Genomic DNA, 19,464 nt, shown 5'->3' with positions numbered 1-19,464 from the left:
GGAGCATGAAATTGTCCAAAATGTTTTGGTATGCTGATGCCTTAAGATTTCCCTTCACTGGAACTAAGGGGCCAAGCCCAACCCTTGAAAAACAACCCCACACCATAATCCCACCTCCACCAAACTGTACACTTGGCACAATGCAGTCGGGCAAATACCATTATCCTGGCAACTGCCAAACCCAGACACGTCCATCAGACTGTCGGATAGAGAAGTGTGATTTATCACTCCAGAGAACACGTCTCCACTTCTCTAGAGTCCAGTGGCGGCGTGCTTTACACCACTGCATCCCACGCTTTGCATTGCACTTGATGTAAAGCTTGGATGCAGCTGCTCAGCCATGGAAACCCATTTCATGAAGCTCTCTACGCACTGTTGTGCCAATCTGAAGGCCACACGAAGTTTGCAGGTCTGTAGCTATTGACTCTGCAGACAGTTGGCGACTTCTGCGCACTTCATGTGCTGACCCCGATCTGTCATTTTACGTGGCTACCACTTTGTGGCTGAATTGACTAACAGTTGACTGTGGAATATTTAGGAGCAAGGAAATTTCACGGAACACCTGAATCCAATGATTTTGGAGTGGTGTCCCAATACTTTTGGCAATGTAGTGTATATTCAATTTTCTTCATACAGGAATATGCTTTTAGTTGATGTGTAAAAGGGTAGTGTTGCACAATACTACCTGCAGAGTATACTGAGACGCTGCAGCTGAAACGGATCCCGACAATTGTCTGGATCCGCCCAGCTGCATGAGTGACAGCTGGCTCTGCCTATCTAGAGGCAGAGCCAGCTGTACCCTCCCCCATGCGTTCCGCCAGTCAGCGCTGTGGGGATCGGACAGGGGAGGGGAGAATCCAGTCCCTCCCCTGCCACGGCTCTCTGCAGTGACAGGATCGAGAAGTGAGCGAGCGCCGGTATGTGTTCACTCACTTCCCGATCTACTGAGCCGACCTGTGACAGTCTCATTTTCACAGGTCAGCTCAGATTATGAGGCTAAGTGAAAAGCACTCGCCTCATTCTCCTTTTAAATATAAAATCTCCAATGGAAAGATGAAACAAGTTCTATGTCCATCCTTAGAACAAATTCTGTTTTCTTGTAATAACTTTCTGTGATCCTAGCTGCCCTGCAGCCATCAATGGCACATTCATTTTTTTTTTGTTCCCCTTTTCTCAGTACAGTAATACCTTGGTTTACAAGTAACTTGGTTTGAGAGTGTTTTGCAAGACGAGCAAACATTTCTGAAAAATTTTGCCTTGATATACAAGCAATGTCTTGCAATAAGAGCAAAATTTTGTAGAAAAGCGCCACCCGAATAAGGCTGTAGCAGTGCGAGCGATGAGTCTAACGACAATGCAATGTCACATTGGATAGATTCCTTGTTAAGGTTTCACGAAATGAAAAAGATTCCATTGAGTCAAGAGATAGCAGTGATTCAGTTAGTGATAGTGAAAGTCGTCCTACACAATAATCCTCCTCTCTCTTGTCCCCCTCACACCAGCCACGAAGGTACCGGTAATTGGTTTATTTTTTTATTTTGTACAGTATTATATTACAGTACAGTATTGTAATCATTTTATATGAATATTTTTGGGTTGTGGAACGAATCATCTGAATTTCCATTATTTCCTATGGGGAAATTCGCTTTGATATACAAGCGCTTTGGATTACAAGCATGCTGCCGGAAGAATTATGCTCGTAAACCAAGGTATTACTGTATGTCTCAATCATGCTACTTATTAATTGCATAAGAGTTTGCAAGCTATATAAAGGGTGCACATTTGTTAGGTTAGTTTGTACAAACGTGTAAAATCTACATGTAAATTTAGTTCACAGGTTTATGTAGATAGAATTTACACTTGAAAAAAATGTACATTTCCTCTCCAGTTCTTCCTCATTTCTCCAGGGCCCATTGCAGCTGTGCATTTTTATATTTCTGTTTTTGTAGGTTTTGAATTTAGTCTTTTTAAATCTAATCCTGCTGCCTTTTGGACGTGTACAACTCCCACCAAACCTGACATGGAAGGTATTTGGAAGTGATGTGCTGTAGTAGCCAGTGGTTGAGCAGACACTGATCACCTCTACATGTGTATTGTATCTGTTTGGGAAACAGAAGTTTGCAACATTAACATGCATGCCTGCTGGGAACTATAAATGGCCTTTGTTGCAAGTTAATGTTTCCTCAAATACTATACTGCTCTAAAGATGTGATTTTGACAATTGGTGCCTCTCTCAAACTTTCTCTCTTGGTGTGTTTTTTATTTTAATTTAAACAAGTCTATTTCTGGTATGTATAAATGTGCAGATATTTAATTTATATATAGAGAATGCCATAACCCCAACCATGCACTATATGTATCTCCTTTTAATTCTTTAATACCACACTATATACTTTTCCAGTATTTGCACCTAGCTATAATTAAACCAAGCAGGAGTCTTCAGTTTTGTTGTTGGAGAACCTGTCAATATCAAGCTTTAGCAGGAATCAGGATTTATACTTTTTCCTTTAATCCTTTTAACTTTGCCATGGCCTGATGCTCTAGTTGGCATTTTGGGGATAGTTGCTTCGTGTCAGCTGTGTCGTTACCGCCATGCTCAGAAGATAGCAGTCATTGTGGGGAGAGGGCAAGCAATTGAAAGGCCAACGGCTCTCCAATTCTAGTGGACCTCTGACTTTCTGCCTCCTCCGAGCAATGTCACATGTCTGTCTTTTTATACATTATGCAGCACAGCAGTTAGAATTCTTGCCCTCATATTAAATATCTTTTAAGAGATACTGCTGCCAAAATATTTTTTTTTGTTTTTTTTGATAAAAGGTTTAGAGCTCCTGTCAGTCCCTTTTTTGCCGTCTTTATCCCGATGGGTAGAAACCTCTTCACTTGCTTTCCCAGTAACCAGGCTGGACCAGCAAGTGAGGGAAAAATTTCAACTGGGACCATGACCGCAATAAATTCTGGAGTTATTTTAGCGTTTAATGGAGTTGGACAGAGACCCAATTTCTTTGTGTATCATTGCTGTTTTTTTGCCTTGTCTTTTTTTTTTCTTGAATCTGATTAAATTGGATGACTGCCTACTGTTGTCAGATGGTGTTAAACCGGTTGAAATACTATAAGTCTGGTGCAGCCGAAAGCTATATTTTGATGTAAAAAGGCATATACGGTAATTAAGTATAAACCTTTCCTTTTGTCCATGAAGGGACACAGGACCTCAGATAATCAAGGTTTACTGCTACTTACAGGAGGATTGGACACTGGAAACAGAAATATTGTTAGCCAGCCCCACTATAATCCCCAATTTACCCATCCTGCCTCAGTTTTTTGCTAGTGTCCTTGGAGAATGAATCTTTATCGGCTCTGCTAAGAAAAATAGAACCATTTTGCTAGCTGCTACTTCTTTCCCCCTTGGATTTCTACTTCAAGCAAGATTCCTTACTTCACTGCTGCTTGAGCTGGTCTCTACATAGGAACTAGCCAAATCAGAAGCTTCCTATGGATTGTGGTCAGATTTATGCAATCTCCTCAGGATCCTTTAACAATGCCTCTGGGTGTTAGACTGTATTAGTATCATACTCTGCTCTTCCTGGTGGTTCCTATCTCACCACTCTGAGGCTAAGATCTAATTTATATTCCTGCCTAACCTTGTGGGGGTTCCTCCAATGCACCCTACATCTTCTATCATTTTGACTTCATGGGATAGATCCCTTGAACTCTCTAGCAGTCTCAGGGGTCACTTCACACTCATTGGGACTATTGGGTTGTGCTGATACTGAAATTGTTCGTATCCCACTTAGTGCGATTGGTTGCCTGGCCAGGCAACCCCTTCAATCACTGTGCTTCCATCTCCTTGACCCTAGCGATTACAGGTATAAGGCTTTGGGCCTTTCCATGTAGCCTGGCTGGTCTTTCTAACCTGCATTTATTTTGTCCTAGTTAACCTTTGGTGTCTGGCTTCTTCTACGGGGGGGTTTTCCCCAGTTTTTTGTTGACATCCGGTTATGGGTGTATTCTTCTTTACTCAGGAATTTGTTGTTGTACCTCATTGTTGGTTAATCAGCTTATCGCTAGTTTAGATTTGGCTTTCCTTCCATGTGGAGTCATTCCTTTCTTTTACCTATTTTGACCTGGTTTAGCCTGGTTTAGATCATCGGGTTTATTCTCGGAGCTATTGGTCCTTTAGGCGGCTCCTGGGCTGCAGGCAGTCCCCAATGTTGGCCTTATTAGTGATTCTTGCTGTGTTGCCCCCTCAGTTGGACTGCTTTGGACATTCCAACTCTAGCTAAGGCCAGTCTAGCTAGGCATTGGGAGTTCTCATTTAAATTGGTCACAGGGGGCCTTTTAAGTTCTGCTCTTCCGCTGGTTTCCACTTAAGGGGTTAACACTTCGAGACTGAACCCTGACGTTATCCACTGTTGCTACTTGCTCTTTCCTTCCATACAGAATTGAGAAGGCATCTCCCACAGCTTGAGCTGCAAGTTGCCTTACTGTCGTGGTTGCAACATGTCTAATATGACCCAGAGGGGGCAGTTTCAATAAGAGCACCCCCGTCTCACACTTTACTAATGGATCCGGGGCTACTTACAGCATGCCTTATAATGGTGCCATTGTCTGCAGCCTAGAGTCATGTTGCCCTCTGTTCCTAGAGTCTGTCCTGTCATCAGAGTCCTCTCAAGCTCTGTCCAGTTCCTCTGCCCTTTTGAGGTGGTAACTGCAATCATGTAAGACGCTCGTTTTTTGCTGACTTCAGCAGCTGCAATTGCCACCCCTGTGCACTTCTAGATAATTTCTGATCATCTCAGCCGCTTGGTGCTTTTGAGCTATTGGCCAGACTCTGATGCTGCCAAAAAGCTTGTTCTGGAAGAGTTGTAGTGTTCTGCTATTACTGCCAAATTAAAACCAATTTGGCTCCTATTGATATAGTTTGCACCACTCTAAAAATAAAGGAACAGCCTGTTGCTTCTACCACTGCTGTTTTTAGTAGTGGGCTTTTCAAGCCTCCCAAAGCCACAAAGACCATTCTGTTGCACCTACTGTTCCAACTCCTTTCTGTACGGCGATTGGAAACACCAAACAAGCTGTTTGCTCCCCCAAACAGCCTATTGTCTCATTTAGCAGTGGATTTTTTTTTTAACAAAAGTGTGTATCCCGCAGTGACTTGCCTTTAACCAGTTGACATCCGCGGTGTTAAACCCCCTTACCATCCAGGCCATTTTTCAGTATTCAGCGCTGCGGTACTTTGACTGACATTTATTCCGTCATGCAGCGCTGTACTGAAATTAATTGTATACCCTTTTTTGGGGACAGATAGAGCTTTCTTTTGGTGGTATTTATTCACCACTGGGGGTTTTATTTTTTTACTATATTAAGGAAAAAATTACCGAAATTTAAAAAAAAAAAACAGTTTCCCCTATATTAAATGATAAAACATTTATTATTACCCAATTTTTTGGTAAAATATATAAGATGGGGTCACGTCGGGTAAAAAGACACTAAACATGTCAAGCCTTAAAATTGCGTGCGCGCGCGAAACCTCAAAAAACGATAATACTTTTGGGCCTTTCCATGTAGCCTGGCTGGTCTTTCTAACCTGCATTTATTTTGTCCTAGTTAACCTTTGGTGTCTGGCTTCTTCTACGGGGGGGTTTTCCCCAGTTTTTTGTTGACATCCGGTTATGGGTGTATTCTTCTTTACTCAGGAATTTGTTGTTGTACCTCATTGTTGGTTAATCAGCTTATCGCTAGTTTAGATTTGGCTTTCCTTCCATGTGGAGTCATTCCTTTCTTTTACCTATTTTGACCTGGTTTAGCCTGGTTTAGATCATCGGGTTTATTCTCGGAGCTATTGGTCCTTTAGGCGGCTCCTGGGCTGCAGGCAGTCCCCAATGTTGGCCTTATTAGTGATTCTTGCTGTGTTGCCCCCTCAGTTGGACTGCTTTGGACATTCCAACTCTAGCTAAGGCCAGTCTAGCTAGGCATTGGGAGTTCTCATTTAAATTGGTCACAGGGGGCCTTTTAAGTTCTGCTCTTCCGCTGGTTTCCACTTAAGGGGTTAACACTTCGAGACTGAACCCTGACGTTATCCACTGTTGCTACTTGCTCTTTCCTTCCATACAGAATTGAGAAGGCATCTCCCACAGCTTGAGCTGCAAGTTGCCTTACTGTCGTGGTTGCAACATGTCTAATATGACCCAGAGGGGGCAGTTTCAATAAGAGCACCCCCGTCTCACACTTTACTAATGGATCCGGGGCTACTTACAGCATGCCTTATAATGGTGCCATTGTCTGCAGCCTAGAGTCATGTTGCCCTCTGTTCCTAGAGTCTGTCCTGTCATCAGAGTCCTCTCAAGCTCTGTCCAGTTCCTCTGCCCTTTTGAGGTGGTAACTGCAATCATGTAAGACGCTCGTTTTTTGCTGACTTCAGCAGCTGCAATTGCCACCCCTGTGCACTTCTAGATAATTTCTGATCATCTCAGCCGCTTGGTGCTTTTGAGCTATTGGCCAGACTCTGATGCTGCCAAAAAGCTTGTTCTGGAAGAGTTGTAGTGTTCTGCTATTACTGCCAAATTAAAACCAATTTGGCTCCTATTGATATAGTTTGCACCACTCTAAAAATAAAGGAACAGCCTGTTGCTTCTACCACTGCTGTTTTTAGTAGTGGGCTTTTCAAGCCTCCCAAAGCCACAAAGACCATTCTGTTGCACCTACTGTTCCAACTCCTTTCTGTACGGCGATTGGAAACACCAAACAAGCTGTTTGCTCCCCCAAACAGCCTATTGTCTCATTTAGCAGTGGATTTTTTTTTTAACAAAAGTGTGTATCCCGCAGTGACTTGCCTTTAACCAGTTGACATCCGCGGTGTTAAACCCCCTTACCATCCAGGCCATTTTTCAGTATTCAGCGCTGCGGTACTTTGACTGACATTTATTCCGTCATGCAGCGCTGTACTGAAATGAATTTTATACCCTTTTTTGGGGACAGATAGAGCTTTCTTTTGGTGGTATTTATTCACACTGGGGGTTTTATTTTTTTACTATATTAAGGAAAAAATTACCGAAATTTAAAAAAAAAAAACAGTTTCCCCTATATTAAATGATAAAACATTTATTATTACCCAATTTTTTGGTAAAATATATAAGATGGGGTCACGTCGGGTAAAAAGACACTAAACATGTCAAGCCTTAAAATTGCGTGCGCGCGCGAAACCTCAAAAAACGATAATACCCAAAATTGGCCATAGGCGACGCTTTAAAAGCTGTTACCGCTCATCAGTTTAGTGTTATCAGTGATTGATGGCCCTAAAATGATTGCTCTCACTGCGACGTTCGCGGCGATATGTAACATGTGTAGCGCATTGTAATTTTTTGCGCGCTGGGGCACCGGACGCGTATTTACGTTTATAGGCGCGTAAACGTGGGGGTGGGGGAGTTAAACATTTTGGGGGGGTTTTTTACCCCTTTTTTTATGTGACTTATTTTATTTTACTTTATGTGTTACTGTGTGCAACGGTCGGGTCTTTTCTGCCCGTGCGTGCCCGCTAGGGGGCGCGCGCGAGCAGAAAAATATTGCCGTCTGGAGACGGCAACCCGCAAATGCAGCAGTGCCGTCCGTCCGTTTTTTTACTACGGGCGGACGGCAAGAGGTTAAAGTGACTACCATTTCAGTAGAGGAGTCACCTATATTTAAAATACCCAGCTTAGGCCAGCATCTTTCTCCCACTGTGGAAACTTTAGAATCTCAAACTAGTTCAAGCACCCTAGTCCTGGAGTCCTCTGAGACTGCTTTTGAATGGGTCTTAAGCCTGGTGGTAGCAGCATTCTTCAAGGTAGTCCAATTTTGCCCAGTTTAACTCCTAACCTCGGCAAGGCAACATCCTGTTTTCGTGGGAGAAGTCAAAGGGGTTCCTGGACAAACTGATTTCATTCGGCATGGAGGTTCAGGTTGTCCCTGGTTGGTGGCACCAAAATTGGATGACTCCTTCCTGTCTTGTTGTATGGCAGCCAGTGGGGCTAGGGGGGGGAGGGAGGGGGTAATTCTGGGCACCTTGTCAGTCCAATTTATGTGGTCGTCATTGAAGCTTCATCTCCCGATCAACATCCAGCGCTTTGGGCGATTTTTGGCTGTCTGCATTGTGGACCTTTTTTTTTTTTGTCTTTTTTTTGTCAATCTTGTGTAAAAGACTTCCTGTGTGTCTCCAGTAGATGTTCCAGTCATACAAAATATATCTAACCATACATGTATCGGTGTTTTACATGTAAATAGACAATATGGCAAGGTGTGGAGCTAATTTTTTTCACAGAGCTAGAATAAGCTGGGATTCCGATATTCTCCCCCCTTCCCCCAAGTCTGAACGTTTGTTTTTAAGTGGCACTCCTTTTCATTGAGATGATTGATATGCTAGTGTTCTGAGTGATGCATGAATAGAATGTTTCCTCCTAGTATTTACTGCTCTCTTGGCAAGTGTATGTAGATAGTCTTTTTGGATGTTTGTAATCGCATGCTTTAGTCATTTTAAATCTGATGCAACTTAGTATCTTGCTTTTAACACGAGGAATAAATTGGTAAATTCTTCATCATTCTTTGTCAATAAATCTATAGACTAGTGGCAGCTTAACATTTCCTAATTTTGCTACAAAATTACTGTTTTCAAAGGTTTCATATAAGGATGCACCAATACCGGTTTTTCGGTATTGAGTACCGATATTTTTTTCCCCCGGTACTCGTTGATAACTAGTATCGGTGCTGTCGATTTATCAGGAAGTCGGGCGGTGGATCATGACGCGTCGCCCGGCTTCCTGATTGTCTGTGAAGCCGACGCTTTTAAGCGAAAACACCGGCTTCACTTGCTGAGGCTGCCTGGCTTCCTGATTGGCTAGGAAGCCGGCTTCACATGTTCCTGTACAGCGTGCCTTCCTGACCAAACGCGAAGCTGGGACGTGAGTCATGACGTGCTGCTGGCTTCCTGATTGGTTAGGAAGCCAGGCTGCCTGGTACCAAGTGAAGCCGGCTTCCTAGCCAATCGGGAAGCGGGTCATAACCCACCTCCCTGGTTCCTGATTGGAAAGGAAGCCGGCTCCATGCTCGCTCAGCACTGCTGGTCAGAGGGAGATCTCCCTCTGACTGGAATGTTCCAGTATTGGAGGTAAGTATCGGAGCATTTTGGCAAGTAAGAGTACTCGACCAAATACTCTGTATCGGCACCGATATCAGTATCGTGCATCCCTAGTTTCATATGATTTTTCACTAAAACACTATAGAGTAGTATTCCTTAATGGGAATATATTTTTTTTGTTTTGTGGAGTGGGGGGTGTATTCCAGAATCATGCATAACTATAGCACCTAGGATTACAATAAACTGTTGAAAATATAAAAGAAAAAACCTCTGACATACCTATTTTCTCAGACATTAAACACACAAGAAAAAGGTGTTTTTTTGGAAGTTGGAGCGTTTTACTTTGATCAAATTTATTATATGCACCTTTTAGCTATTCTAACAGCAACCAAATTCAAATAAGCACCAGCTATGTCATTTTTTTGTTCATGCTTGAAATATGTCAATCAAAATTGTATGTAGCTGTCAGTGTGAGAAATGGCTAAACTAATGTTCTTTGACACCTTGCTTATTGATATTGTCTTTATCATTGTAGCAGCTTAACCAGTATGTAACCCTCCTACTTCCTTCTGCTAAATGGCTTTGCCAATGGTTGCTTGACAGATTTGTTTAATTTCTCCCTTTTTTTTTTTTTCTTCGTTTAACATTTTTAGCCAAGAGTAGTAGTTCTCTTGAAGCGGACAGCTCCTCTGACGTGTTTATTGTGTACGAGTTGACTCCAACAGCAGAACAGAAATCGCTAGCAAATCAGCTGCTACTTCCTCCAACTTTCTTCTGCTACAAGAACCAGCCGGGCTATGTCAGTGACGAAAATGATGTTGATGGTAATGGAATTGTGTAAATTCAAAAATGTTTTTAAACTATTTGATATGTTAGGGCTCAGTGACCAACTCAGAAGCAAGTTACATGCTACATGTGTTGACTTGCATTTGAAGTGCTTCAAAGTTTTCCTTACACCAAATGTCCAAATCTTTACTCCATAATAAAAATGGAATGTTTAAAACCTTTGATTTTATTCTTGCTCTTATTCCATTTTTGCATTGAATTGTGCAAAATTGACCGCAGTCACCCATTTTGCTTTGCTCGCTATTAAATACTTGTAACTTCATGTTTCCCAAACCTGCTTTGTATGACGGCCCTAGCAGTGGCCTACCTATTCTATTAACTACCTCCCGGCCGGCCGCTGTGTATACACGGCCGGCAGGGAGCTTCTTGGATGTAACTGGGCGTGTATACACGTCCTGTTACATCCGCCTGCGCGTGGGAAAAGCCCGTCATTTGAAAACGGGCAGTGATGCCCGTTAATATACAAGCAATTCGCTGGCTGTAGAGCCGGCGGATCGCTTGTATGAGGTCCCATGACGTGCGCCCCCTCCGCGGCTCCCCCCGCTGTCAAGCTGGTCCCGGGCTCCGGTGTGAGCCCAGGACCAACATACTGCCTCTGTCACGGGATCAGAGGGAGGTCGGTTCACGACCTCCCTCCGGTCCCCTCTCTGCTGTCAGAATGCCGAAGTGGTGTATATTACATCACTTCCGCATTCTCGTGTCACTCTCCAGCTTCAGATGCTGGAGAGAAGCTGATGAAGCAGATCTCTGCCAGCTTCTTCAGGGGGGTCCTAGGTGACAGGGGTCTTGGAGACCCCTGATGTCTCCATAAAGAGGACCTGTCACCTCTTGCTAACACATAGAGGGGTTTCTCAGCCCCCTCTGTGATAGCAATAAAGTTAAGTGGAAAAAAAAAATAGGAAAAAATTTTAAAGTTTCCCCCCAAATTTTTTTAAAGTTACACAAAAAATAATGTACAAAAACCAACATTTTTTTAAAAGTCCCCACCCCTGCATACATGCATGTGAACATGCGTCAGGTGCGCATACCTGTGAAAACGACGATTGCGCCCATTACGCCGCACAAGTTACATATCGCCGCGAACGTCGGAATGAGAGCAATAGTTCTAGGGCCATCAATCACTGATAACACTAAACTGATGAGCTGTAAAAGCCTATGGCCAATTTTGGGTATGCTAGTTTTTTGCGGGTGCGCGCAATTTGTAAGCTTGACATGTTTGGTGTCTATTTACCCGACGTGACCACGTCTTTTATATTTTACCAAAAAAGTGGGTAATAGTTTTATAACATAATGTAAAACCTTTTTTCCCCAAAAATTTTCAGTAATTTCTCCTGAATATAGTAAAAAATAAAACCCCCAGTGGTGAATAAATAACACCAAAATAAAGCTCTATCTGTCCCAAAAAATTGTATAAAATTCATTTCAGTACAGCGTTGCATGACGGAATAAATGTCAGTCAAAGTACTGCAGCTCTGAATACTGAAAAATGGCCTGGCCAGGAAGGGGGTTTAACACCCTGGTCATCAAGTGGTTAAATATCTTTTTAGGAAGTGTTCTAAATTATTTATTTATTTTTTTCATCTCAAATTAGCTTCACAGACCATTTTATGCAAGCACTTTTAGCCTATAGACTACTTCAGACTATAGCGGTCTTTATTTTCACCTAAAATTTTATATAGTGCTGTGGGTAAACTAATTTTGTGTGTGTCAGACCAATTTGCTGACATTGTTGCATTGTCCTATGTGCACTTATTTTGGCATTGTTAACCAGTTAATTGACAAACCAATCTCGCTCTGTTATGCAGATGAGGACTTTGAGGCTGCTGTTAAGAAGCTAAATGGGCAACTTTACGAAGAAGATAAAAAAAGCAAAGGTATCTTATATTTTTTTAAATAACATTAAATGGTAATGGTAAGAGCTCCCTCTCTGCCGCCTCCTTCTGTTCCATGCATCCTTTACACCTACTTCTGTTCCTTTGACGTACATGCACTGCCTTATGGGAGATGTAGTCCAAAATGTTTTGAGTCACCTACCTGGGACAAGTGTGCAAATTAGCAGTGCTGAAGCTTCTCTTCATTCTTGTTTGGCAGTAGACTGTTGACGCCAGAAATGACAGATGACAAAAGCCTTGTTTTCTATTTTGTCAAGTCATGCAAAGTTGGTGTGTGCTAAACAAATGATGAAGAGATGGCTTTTTTTTTTTTGGCACCACAGTGTATTGCAGTGTGCTTCAGCATGTGTTTGGCCTAGTGAAAGTTATGTCTTTATTAAAAAACAAACTGCGATGCATGTAAAGAAAACACTATGCATGCAAAAACTGTTGGTGCATATCAACACAGTTGCTGACATGCACTGGCATATGCACTTTGTGTAAAGGACACCTTTCACCAAGACCCTGTTGGTTCTTTTGTAACGGCTGAACTCCGCAGGCCAGCATAAATACAGTTGCCCCATAAGAATAAATGGGGTCACAGGGCTGATCGGGTCTGAAGGAAGGTATGTGACTGGATAAACAAAGGGGGGGTGTGGGTTGGAATTTGAAGGATAACTTCACCATTGATGAATTTGCTCTTTAGCTTTTCACAAAGCTAACTTATCAAGGTAGGGATCTAGGTTTTCAAAAAAAGTTCAGCTTAATTCTAATTCAGTGAGATTTAAAAAATGATCTTATGGCTAAACAAACAAAAAAAAAATCTTTATCCTTGTGTTAACCTTTGTGGTTTGACCCTTATGTGATTTATAGCAGGCATTCATCACCCCCAAAAGAAACCAGTGAATAGAATGCCTATGTAATCTTTAACAGAAAAAAAACAAAATATAACATTTACGAAAAGGAAGATTGTTTGTTTTGTTTTTTTACTGTGGAGGAGACCTACTACGTCTCTTTTTTTGCAATAAAGGATTCTTACCTTCCACCTCACAACCTTTGTCGGATGAATTAAATCCCTTGTGCGTGCATGGAAGTTGTGACATCCCGGCCTGGCCAGTGAAGATGGCTGTACATGCCTAAGCCGGCAAAACGATTTTGGCCAGTGAAGCTTGCAGATGTTGCATCACTGGAGCGGAGCGGTGTATACGTCAGCTTTAGGAGGATGTAGTGAAATGTACCTAAATCCTTTAAATGCAAATAACTGGCCAGGATATTTTTATTTTTTTCCTCCTACCAGGTAAAATGTTAAAATAGTATCAGCACATACACCCTTGCTGTAAACAGAAGCAACTGATCATCTTTCCAGCAGTTTGTAAGATTATTTTTCTACTTTTTTCAGGCCCAGGGCATCAGCAAACCAAGGACCGAGAGTGTGTAATTGTCTGGGAAAAGACACCCACCCAAGCGGAAAAGTCCAAAGCTGAGAACTTGAAATTGCCTCCAACCTTTTTCTGTGGAGTGGGCAGTGACACCGATGAAGAGAAAGAGACTGCTGAAGACTACGAATCAGCAGTTAAAAAAGTGTCTGAAGTAAGCACAACACTACTTGGCACTTCTCGTAGGCCCCTTGGCAGCGAGCAGTTTCGCTCATGTGTGAAGCAGTGGTGTGTGTTGGCTTTCTGCAGCTTGCTTAAGGAATTCTCTGGAGATATCTTACACTTGCTTGCATTTCCTGTGGAAGTGAGCATAGCATCACTTTTTGCACATTTAGGCTGATTTCAGATTCGAATATTGAAGTGTACTTAAACTGATTGGTGTGACTTGTGGTTATAGGAACAACCCATCACCAGTCTGCTGTCTACCTTTGTTTTTTGCCTTGGCACACTTTGTAGACTAAATCTACCTCTATTCAGACTAAATCTACCTCTATTCAGATGACTATTTTCCATGTTGATGGGTCGCATATGTTTTCATTTTGGCTTTTGATATTTCCATTTTTTTGGAGGTAGTTTAGTTGTTGCTGCTATTTTTGTTTTTGTCGAAAGTGTGATTTGTTTTTCAGTGTTCTGCGGAGTCTTTAAAAGTTGGTATGTTTGTGATGCTTGAGAAGCAGTGTGGTAGTTATGTTTAACTCGTGGAAAGTTTTTTTTTTTTTAGGTTTTTACTATAATTGCTTTCAAGTATAATTGCACAAGAATGGTATACATGTATTTTTCTCTCTCGTTCTGTCACAAATGTCATTTTATTGCATGCTCCATTTAAAGTTGCACTAAAATAAGATGTTAAACCTTAAAAATGCATTTAAGTTCCCTAACTATTAACAAAAATGTATATTTGCACATTTGGCTGTAGATCCTCGAATCATCTCTGAATTCATGCTGACCCTGTCCCTCCTTCTGGAGGGTGGCTACTTTTGTTCCCCATGGTCCCTGTGTGTGTTGTAAAGTAGCCATCGCCCCAAGCTTACTCCCATGATGGACTACAATCTCAATACAAATTAGGAAACTAAACGTGAGATTTTAGTCCATCACAGGAGTGAGCTTTGGAAACGGTGACTACTTTGCAACACACACAGGGACCATGGGGAAGGAAGGACAGTGTCGGCACCAATTCAGAGATGATTTGAGGATCTACAGCTGAGTGATACACAAATAAGATGCAGTATTGTTAATAGCAAATGTGCTTGAATGCAATTTTTTAAATTTAACTCCTGAGTTTAGTGTCAATTTAACAAGCATCTTCTTTGGCACTTTATTATGTTTTTGAATGTTTATATGTGGTTTTTTTTCTACTTTTATGTAGGCATGTTTAAAAAAAAAAAAAAAACAACAACTTTCCCTTGAGGACATTGCCTACTGTTTAAATGAGCTTTAGTAAATCTGTTTATTCCACCCCTTTTTACTTGTCAGAACCTTCCTAATTCTTGTGATGTCTAGTTCAGGTTTTGTGAAACCGCTGTAAGGGAAGGATTGGCGTACATGGCTGTCACACACAGAGCCAGGTCAAATTCAGCAATTTGTCAAGTAGAAAAGACGTTTTGGTTTGCTTCTGACTTGCATTTGTTTACTGTCACAGTAAACCCTAGAGAGTAAAAGGTAGCTAATAATCGAGCATGTTTTCTTGTTCAAACACTGCTCCACAAGGTCCATGTCAAACATTGTTTTTTAAGCAGTTTAGAAAGATGTGCCTCACAAACTAGAGGCAAAATAAGAGAACTGTACATAAGTCCAAAGATTTTCAGCTCAACCAGCTAGCTATTCAGAAAGAGAGGCCAATCAGTTTAGTTGTCTGAAGGTTCTCATTTATCCAGGTCATGGTATAGCTGTAAACAAATAAGTCAAGGCAACTGGACTGGACTTGCTGTATTTTTTTTTTTTCTTGAAGACGTTTCACTGGACATCAAACCAGCTTTCTCAAGTCTGAATGACTTGTATTTTTAAGCTTGGCTTCGCCATTTTTTTGTACATCTATTGTCTGCCACATACAACGCTGTTTTAAGACCTCTCTCTGGGCAGGTTAATAACACTTCATATCTCCAATTATGCAAATACAATCAACACCTGGTTGGGACTAACAGATTGTGGATTGGAGCAACAGTCACCATATTTATTCCCAGATAATTTTTTTTGTACAAGTCATTCTGAATTGAGAAAGCTGGTTTGATGACTAGTGAAACGTCTTCAAGGAACAGCAAAAGCGAGTCCTCTTGCCTTGACTTATTTTTTTACAGATATCAGTTTAGTTTTACCATGTTCTCCTCCTCTCCCTGTGATTGCATTACATTGTATGATTGGCATCTGCAGAGGTAAGTTTGGTGTTGGGTGCAGAATGGTCTGAATGATACAGTAGAAGGTTGTTCTATGCAGCGCATCATTTAGTAAATATTGTAGGGCTGTTACTGATTAAAATTTTCGTGTTCGATTATTCCAAATTCTTTTTAATCAATTAATCGATTCATTTAGATTAATTATAATGCACATACAGATCCAACTATATTGGCCTATACACATATTGCACAGCAATAAAGTCATAAAATGAACTAGGATCACACTAATCCAGCACGTTATTAATCTCACGTGCCCCACTCAATATGGCTGCCGCTTGAGTGGGGCAACTCAGAATAATAACGTGCTGGATTAGTGTGATCCTAGTTCATTTTATGACTTCATTGCTGTGCTGTATGTGTATAGGCCAATGCCTTGGCTGGTGCTCGTGCAGAAAGTTTCAAAAAAAGATTGACGATTAATCAAGAAATTAATCGTTAATTTGCACAGCCCTAAAATATTGTAGTATCCATCATCAAGAATAGGGTAAATGACCTCAATGAAAGTGCTATCTAACCAGGATGGCCAAACCCCAGGATCCTGGTCATCAACATGCTTAATAAAATGACAGCTGACATCAGAGTTTTTGCTGCCTATTATCATATTGGTTTGGTTGACTCCTGAATTCTGCTTTTTTTTTTTCTGCCATGTCCTGGGTTAATAACTTAATTTTAATTTCACATGTTCAAAGAAAAGATTCAAAACTTGTTCCAAGATACTTTATTTCTGTTTCTAACTGAGGTATTTCTCTCTTTTCCTGATGTGAAATAATGCTGCAGTCTTGACTGACCAGTCAATAAAGACCTTTTCCCTACCCCTTTGTACTTTTTCTCTTCAGTCCTATTTGTGTGTTGCTGTTTCTTCTTATTTATTCAGTAGGCTTTTCTTCAGTGTTTTCTCTTACCTCTCGTCCAGAGGTCTCTGACATTTTTGAAATTGTTGATTTTATAATTAATTATTGCTAATATATATATTTGTTTAAATGAATGTGGTATATACACATAAGAAAACAGGTAGCCTACTTTCGGGTCACATTAAGCATAGTCAATGGGGCAGCTGTTATAGGATATGTAGGGAACTGCACATTGCTGTACAGCCTCTCCAAATTTTCCTATCCGTCCAGTGTTCACCACAGGGAAGGATCACCAAATGTTTCACACAATTACTGCTCCTCTAAACTCTGAATCCTGAAGCTCTGCTCCCTCCCTGTCACCGGAGCTCTCCTTCCTACACCACCCGGCTCAGTATCCTGACTGGCCCTTCTCACTGCTCTCTCATGTCTGTTGTGCGCCAGCAGAATCAATTGGTTGTGTGTTCCCTCCGATTTTCCGCTGCCTCTGCTGGGACAGGCGAGGGATGCAGGGATGAGAGGGGACACAGAGCCGATCATGATGCTTTCTTTTTGAATGAATAGCTGCCATCAGTGGCTTGTTAGCTGCTGACAGCTGTTCATTTACACAACACAGTCAGGGGAACCCTTATGTTATAAGCTTATGGTGCTGGACCGACCATGAGCTTCTAGCAAAAGGGTGAAGGCAAGAGACATAAGGCATACTGATCTGGCCAGCTGGAGAGCTATTTGTTCTGCCGTATGCATTACATCATTGGTAGGGAAAGGGTTAAGGGGAACGTAGCCTTCACTTTGTAATGCCTGCAATATGCCAGACCATATTCTCTAATAGGAAGCCCTTCTGCAGCCTATTGATGGGCTTTTATTTAAGGGAATGTAGCCTGTGTCATTGCTGCAGTCTCATTTTTTTTTTTTTGTGTAGTATATATGTTGCTTTGTTCACTTGTATGTAATTATCTGTTTTCTGCTTGAATCACCAAAAGTGGAAAGCAAGATGACTTGTAGCAGCCAGCTTGTCTATCAATCAGGATTCCTCCAGAGCTGACTGGAGGAACGTGGGGTGGAGGGGGGCACGGCTGTCCTCCCGTGACCCTAAAGAGAACTATGGGATAAAAAGGTTACCCCATAGTTCTTTTAAGTTCTGCGTTTAATGTCACTTTAATTGTACATTAAGGGACACAGGATGAGTTATTTAGATACAATCAGTAATGGTGCTGTTTTCAGGAGACTGGACACTGACAAAGCTGTCGGGACAGCCCAGTGTAACCCACTCACTCCAAGCATGTCGTATTTTCCTAGAGTCCTAGTAGCATGGACAAATTCTCTCCGCCTGAGAAGAAGAAAAAAACTTCAAGATTATTTTTCATCTAGCAAGTTTCTTTAGTTGCAGCAACGCCAGAAGGGAATTGTTTTGCAGCTTTCTGTATTGCCTGATCCTTGATGTCATGGGCGTGGTACCCTGATCCCGCTGTGAAGAGCAGCTGGCCTGTAACGTCTTTTTGGCACTGATCTCTGCTAAACGCACTAGATGTGTATGTGCAATATGGAAGTCAGCCACAGGGTTCTTTATATGTCCAGGGCTATGGTGTACTTGTCTGGAACCCTGCCCCTAAAGATCCCCTAGGGGGTGTGCCCTTCGGTGGGGAAAAGACTAGCAGCAGTGGCATGCTGCCTAGATCCTGCCTCACTATCAACAGGTGTACCCGTTTTGGAACCACTGGACATCGGCTGCGGTGGGTAGGGCTTTGGCCTTTGACCACAGGGAGCCTGCTGGTGCTTACTGATGCCTAGCTTCCCCTAAGGGGTTAATTTTCCATGCCCTGGCTGTAACACTATTAATTGTATGGCCAGTAGTGGGGGCTAGTTTGAATATGGTGCTTGAACAGCCTTTACTGCATGTTTGTTTTGGCCCTACTGCTCCTGCACAAGCCCCGTGTTGGGCAATACTGTACATGAACGCACCATTTTCTTTGGTGCATATGCAGGCCTTGTTGCCCCTCTGCCATCTCTTCCACGTTTGGACTACCTCCATGAACCCCTGGGGAGTCCCTGGGCTCCTTCCTCCCTTGCAGTGAGTTGGCCACAGACTGTATCAATCCTTCCTGCTGGGGCATCAGTTGTGAGTACCCTTGTATGAAATTCCCCACTATAGCTAGTGTAGGAGATTATAAGTGTAAGGGCAATGGTTCAGAGGGCCTTGCCAGCTTATCGGCCACTATCCATGCCAGGGGGTCTTGCAGTGTTCTCCCCAAGAGGCCTGGCACAGATTACCTAAACCACTGTCCCCTGCCTAAGTTGTTGCACACCTTTGTCTTCTTTAACCCCTATTGAGGTAAGTCTGTCTTTTGGTTTTACATGGGAAGAATCCTCTGTTACTAGTTCTCAAAATTTGGGAAACATTTGCAGCCATAATAGCTGACTCGGAACGCATAGGCCACAAGCCTGCTTCCACACCCTCTTCTCTAGAGTTGGTCTCTGAATTTCCTGCAGTTGCTTCTGCACAATCTTCTGAGGATTGTACATTTCATTATTTGAGGAATTGGTGCAGGGAGTCTTATTCTGCAGACCTAACTCAAGTCTAAGGATGCCATCTCTGTTCTTATTGATGCTGTCTACACCTGCATAGCCTTGGAGCCTTCTCCGTCAGCTATACTTAAAGGAGAACTATGAGGTGAGTGCTTTTCACTCTACTCATAGTTCTAGCCGACCTGTGACAATGAGACTGTCACAGGTCGGCGCAGTAGATCGGGAGGTGAGCGAACACATACCGGCGTTCGCTCACTTCTCGATCCTGTCACACCTCTCTGCCGTGACGGGAGGGACTGGATTCCCTCCGCTCCGATCCTCCAGTGCTGACTGGCGGAACGGATGGGGGAGGGTACAGCTGGCTCTGCCTCTAGATAGGAAGAGTCAGCTGTCACTCGCGCAGCTGGGCGGATCTAGACATAATTGTCAGGATCCGTTTCA

At 42.4% G+C, this 19,464-nt stretch overlaps 1 protein-coding gene across 1 annotated transcript in view; it reads left to right on the top strand.

The window, feature by feature from the left end:
- Window positions 1–19,464, top strand: part of LOC108796698 (E3 SUMO-protein ligase RanBP2-like) — a 70,595-nt gene that overhangs the window by 40,083 nt on the left and 11,048 nt on the right. The window contains exons 22-25 of the mRNA XM_018568198.1: window positions 9,760–9,930; window positions 11,758–11,826; window positions 13,021–13,050; window positions 13,223–13,413. Coding sequence (XP_018423700.1) covers window positions 9,760–9,930; window positions 11,758–11,826; window positions 13,021–13,050; window positions 13,223–13,413 — 461 coding nt within the window. The remainder of the gene's footprint in view (window positions 1–9,759; window positions 9,931–11,757; window positions 11,827–13,020; window positions 13,051–13,222; window positions 13,414–19,464) is intronic.

This window comes from Nanorana parkeri, unplaced genomic scaffold (genome assembly GCF_000935625.1).
Source record: "Nanorana parkeri isolate BGI_ZX_2015 unplaced genomic scaffold, ASM93562v1 scaffold1153, whole genome shotgun sequence".
Classification (NCBI taxonomy): domain Eukaryota; kingdom Metazoa; phylum Chordata; class Amphibia; order Anura; family Dicroglossidae; genus Nanorana; species Nanorana parkeri.
Note: the sequence above shows the minus strand (reverse complement) of the source record. Positions and strands in the feature narration are given on the sequence as shown.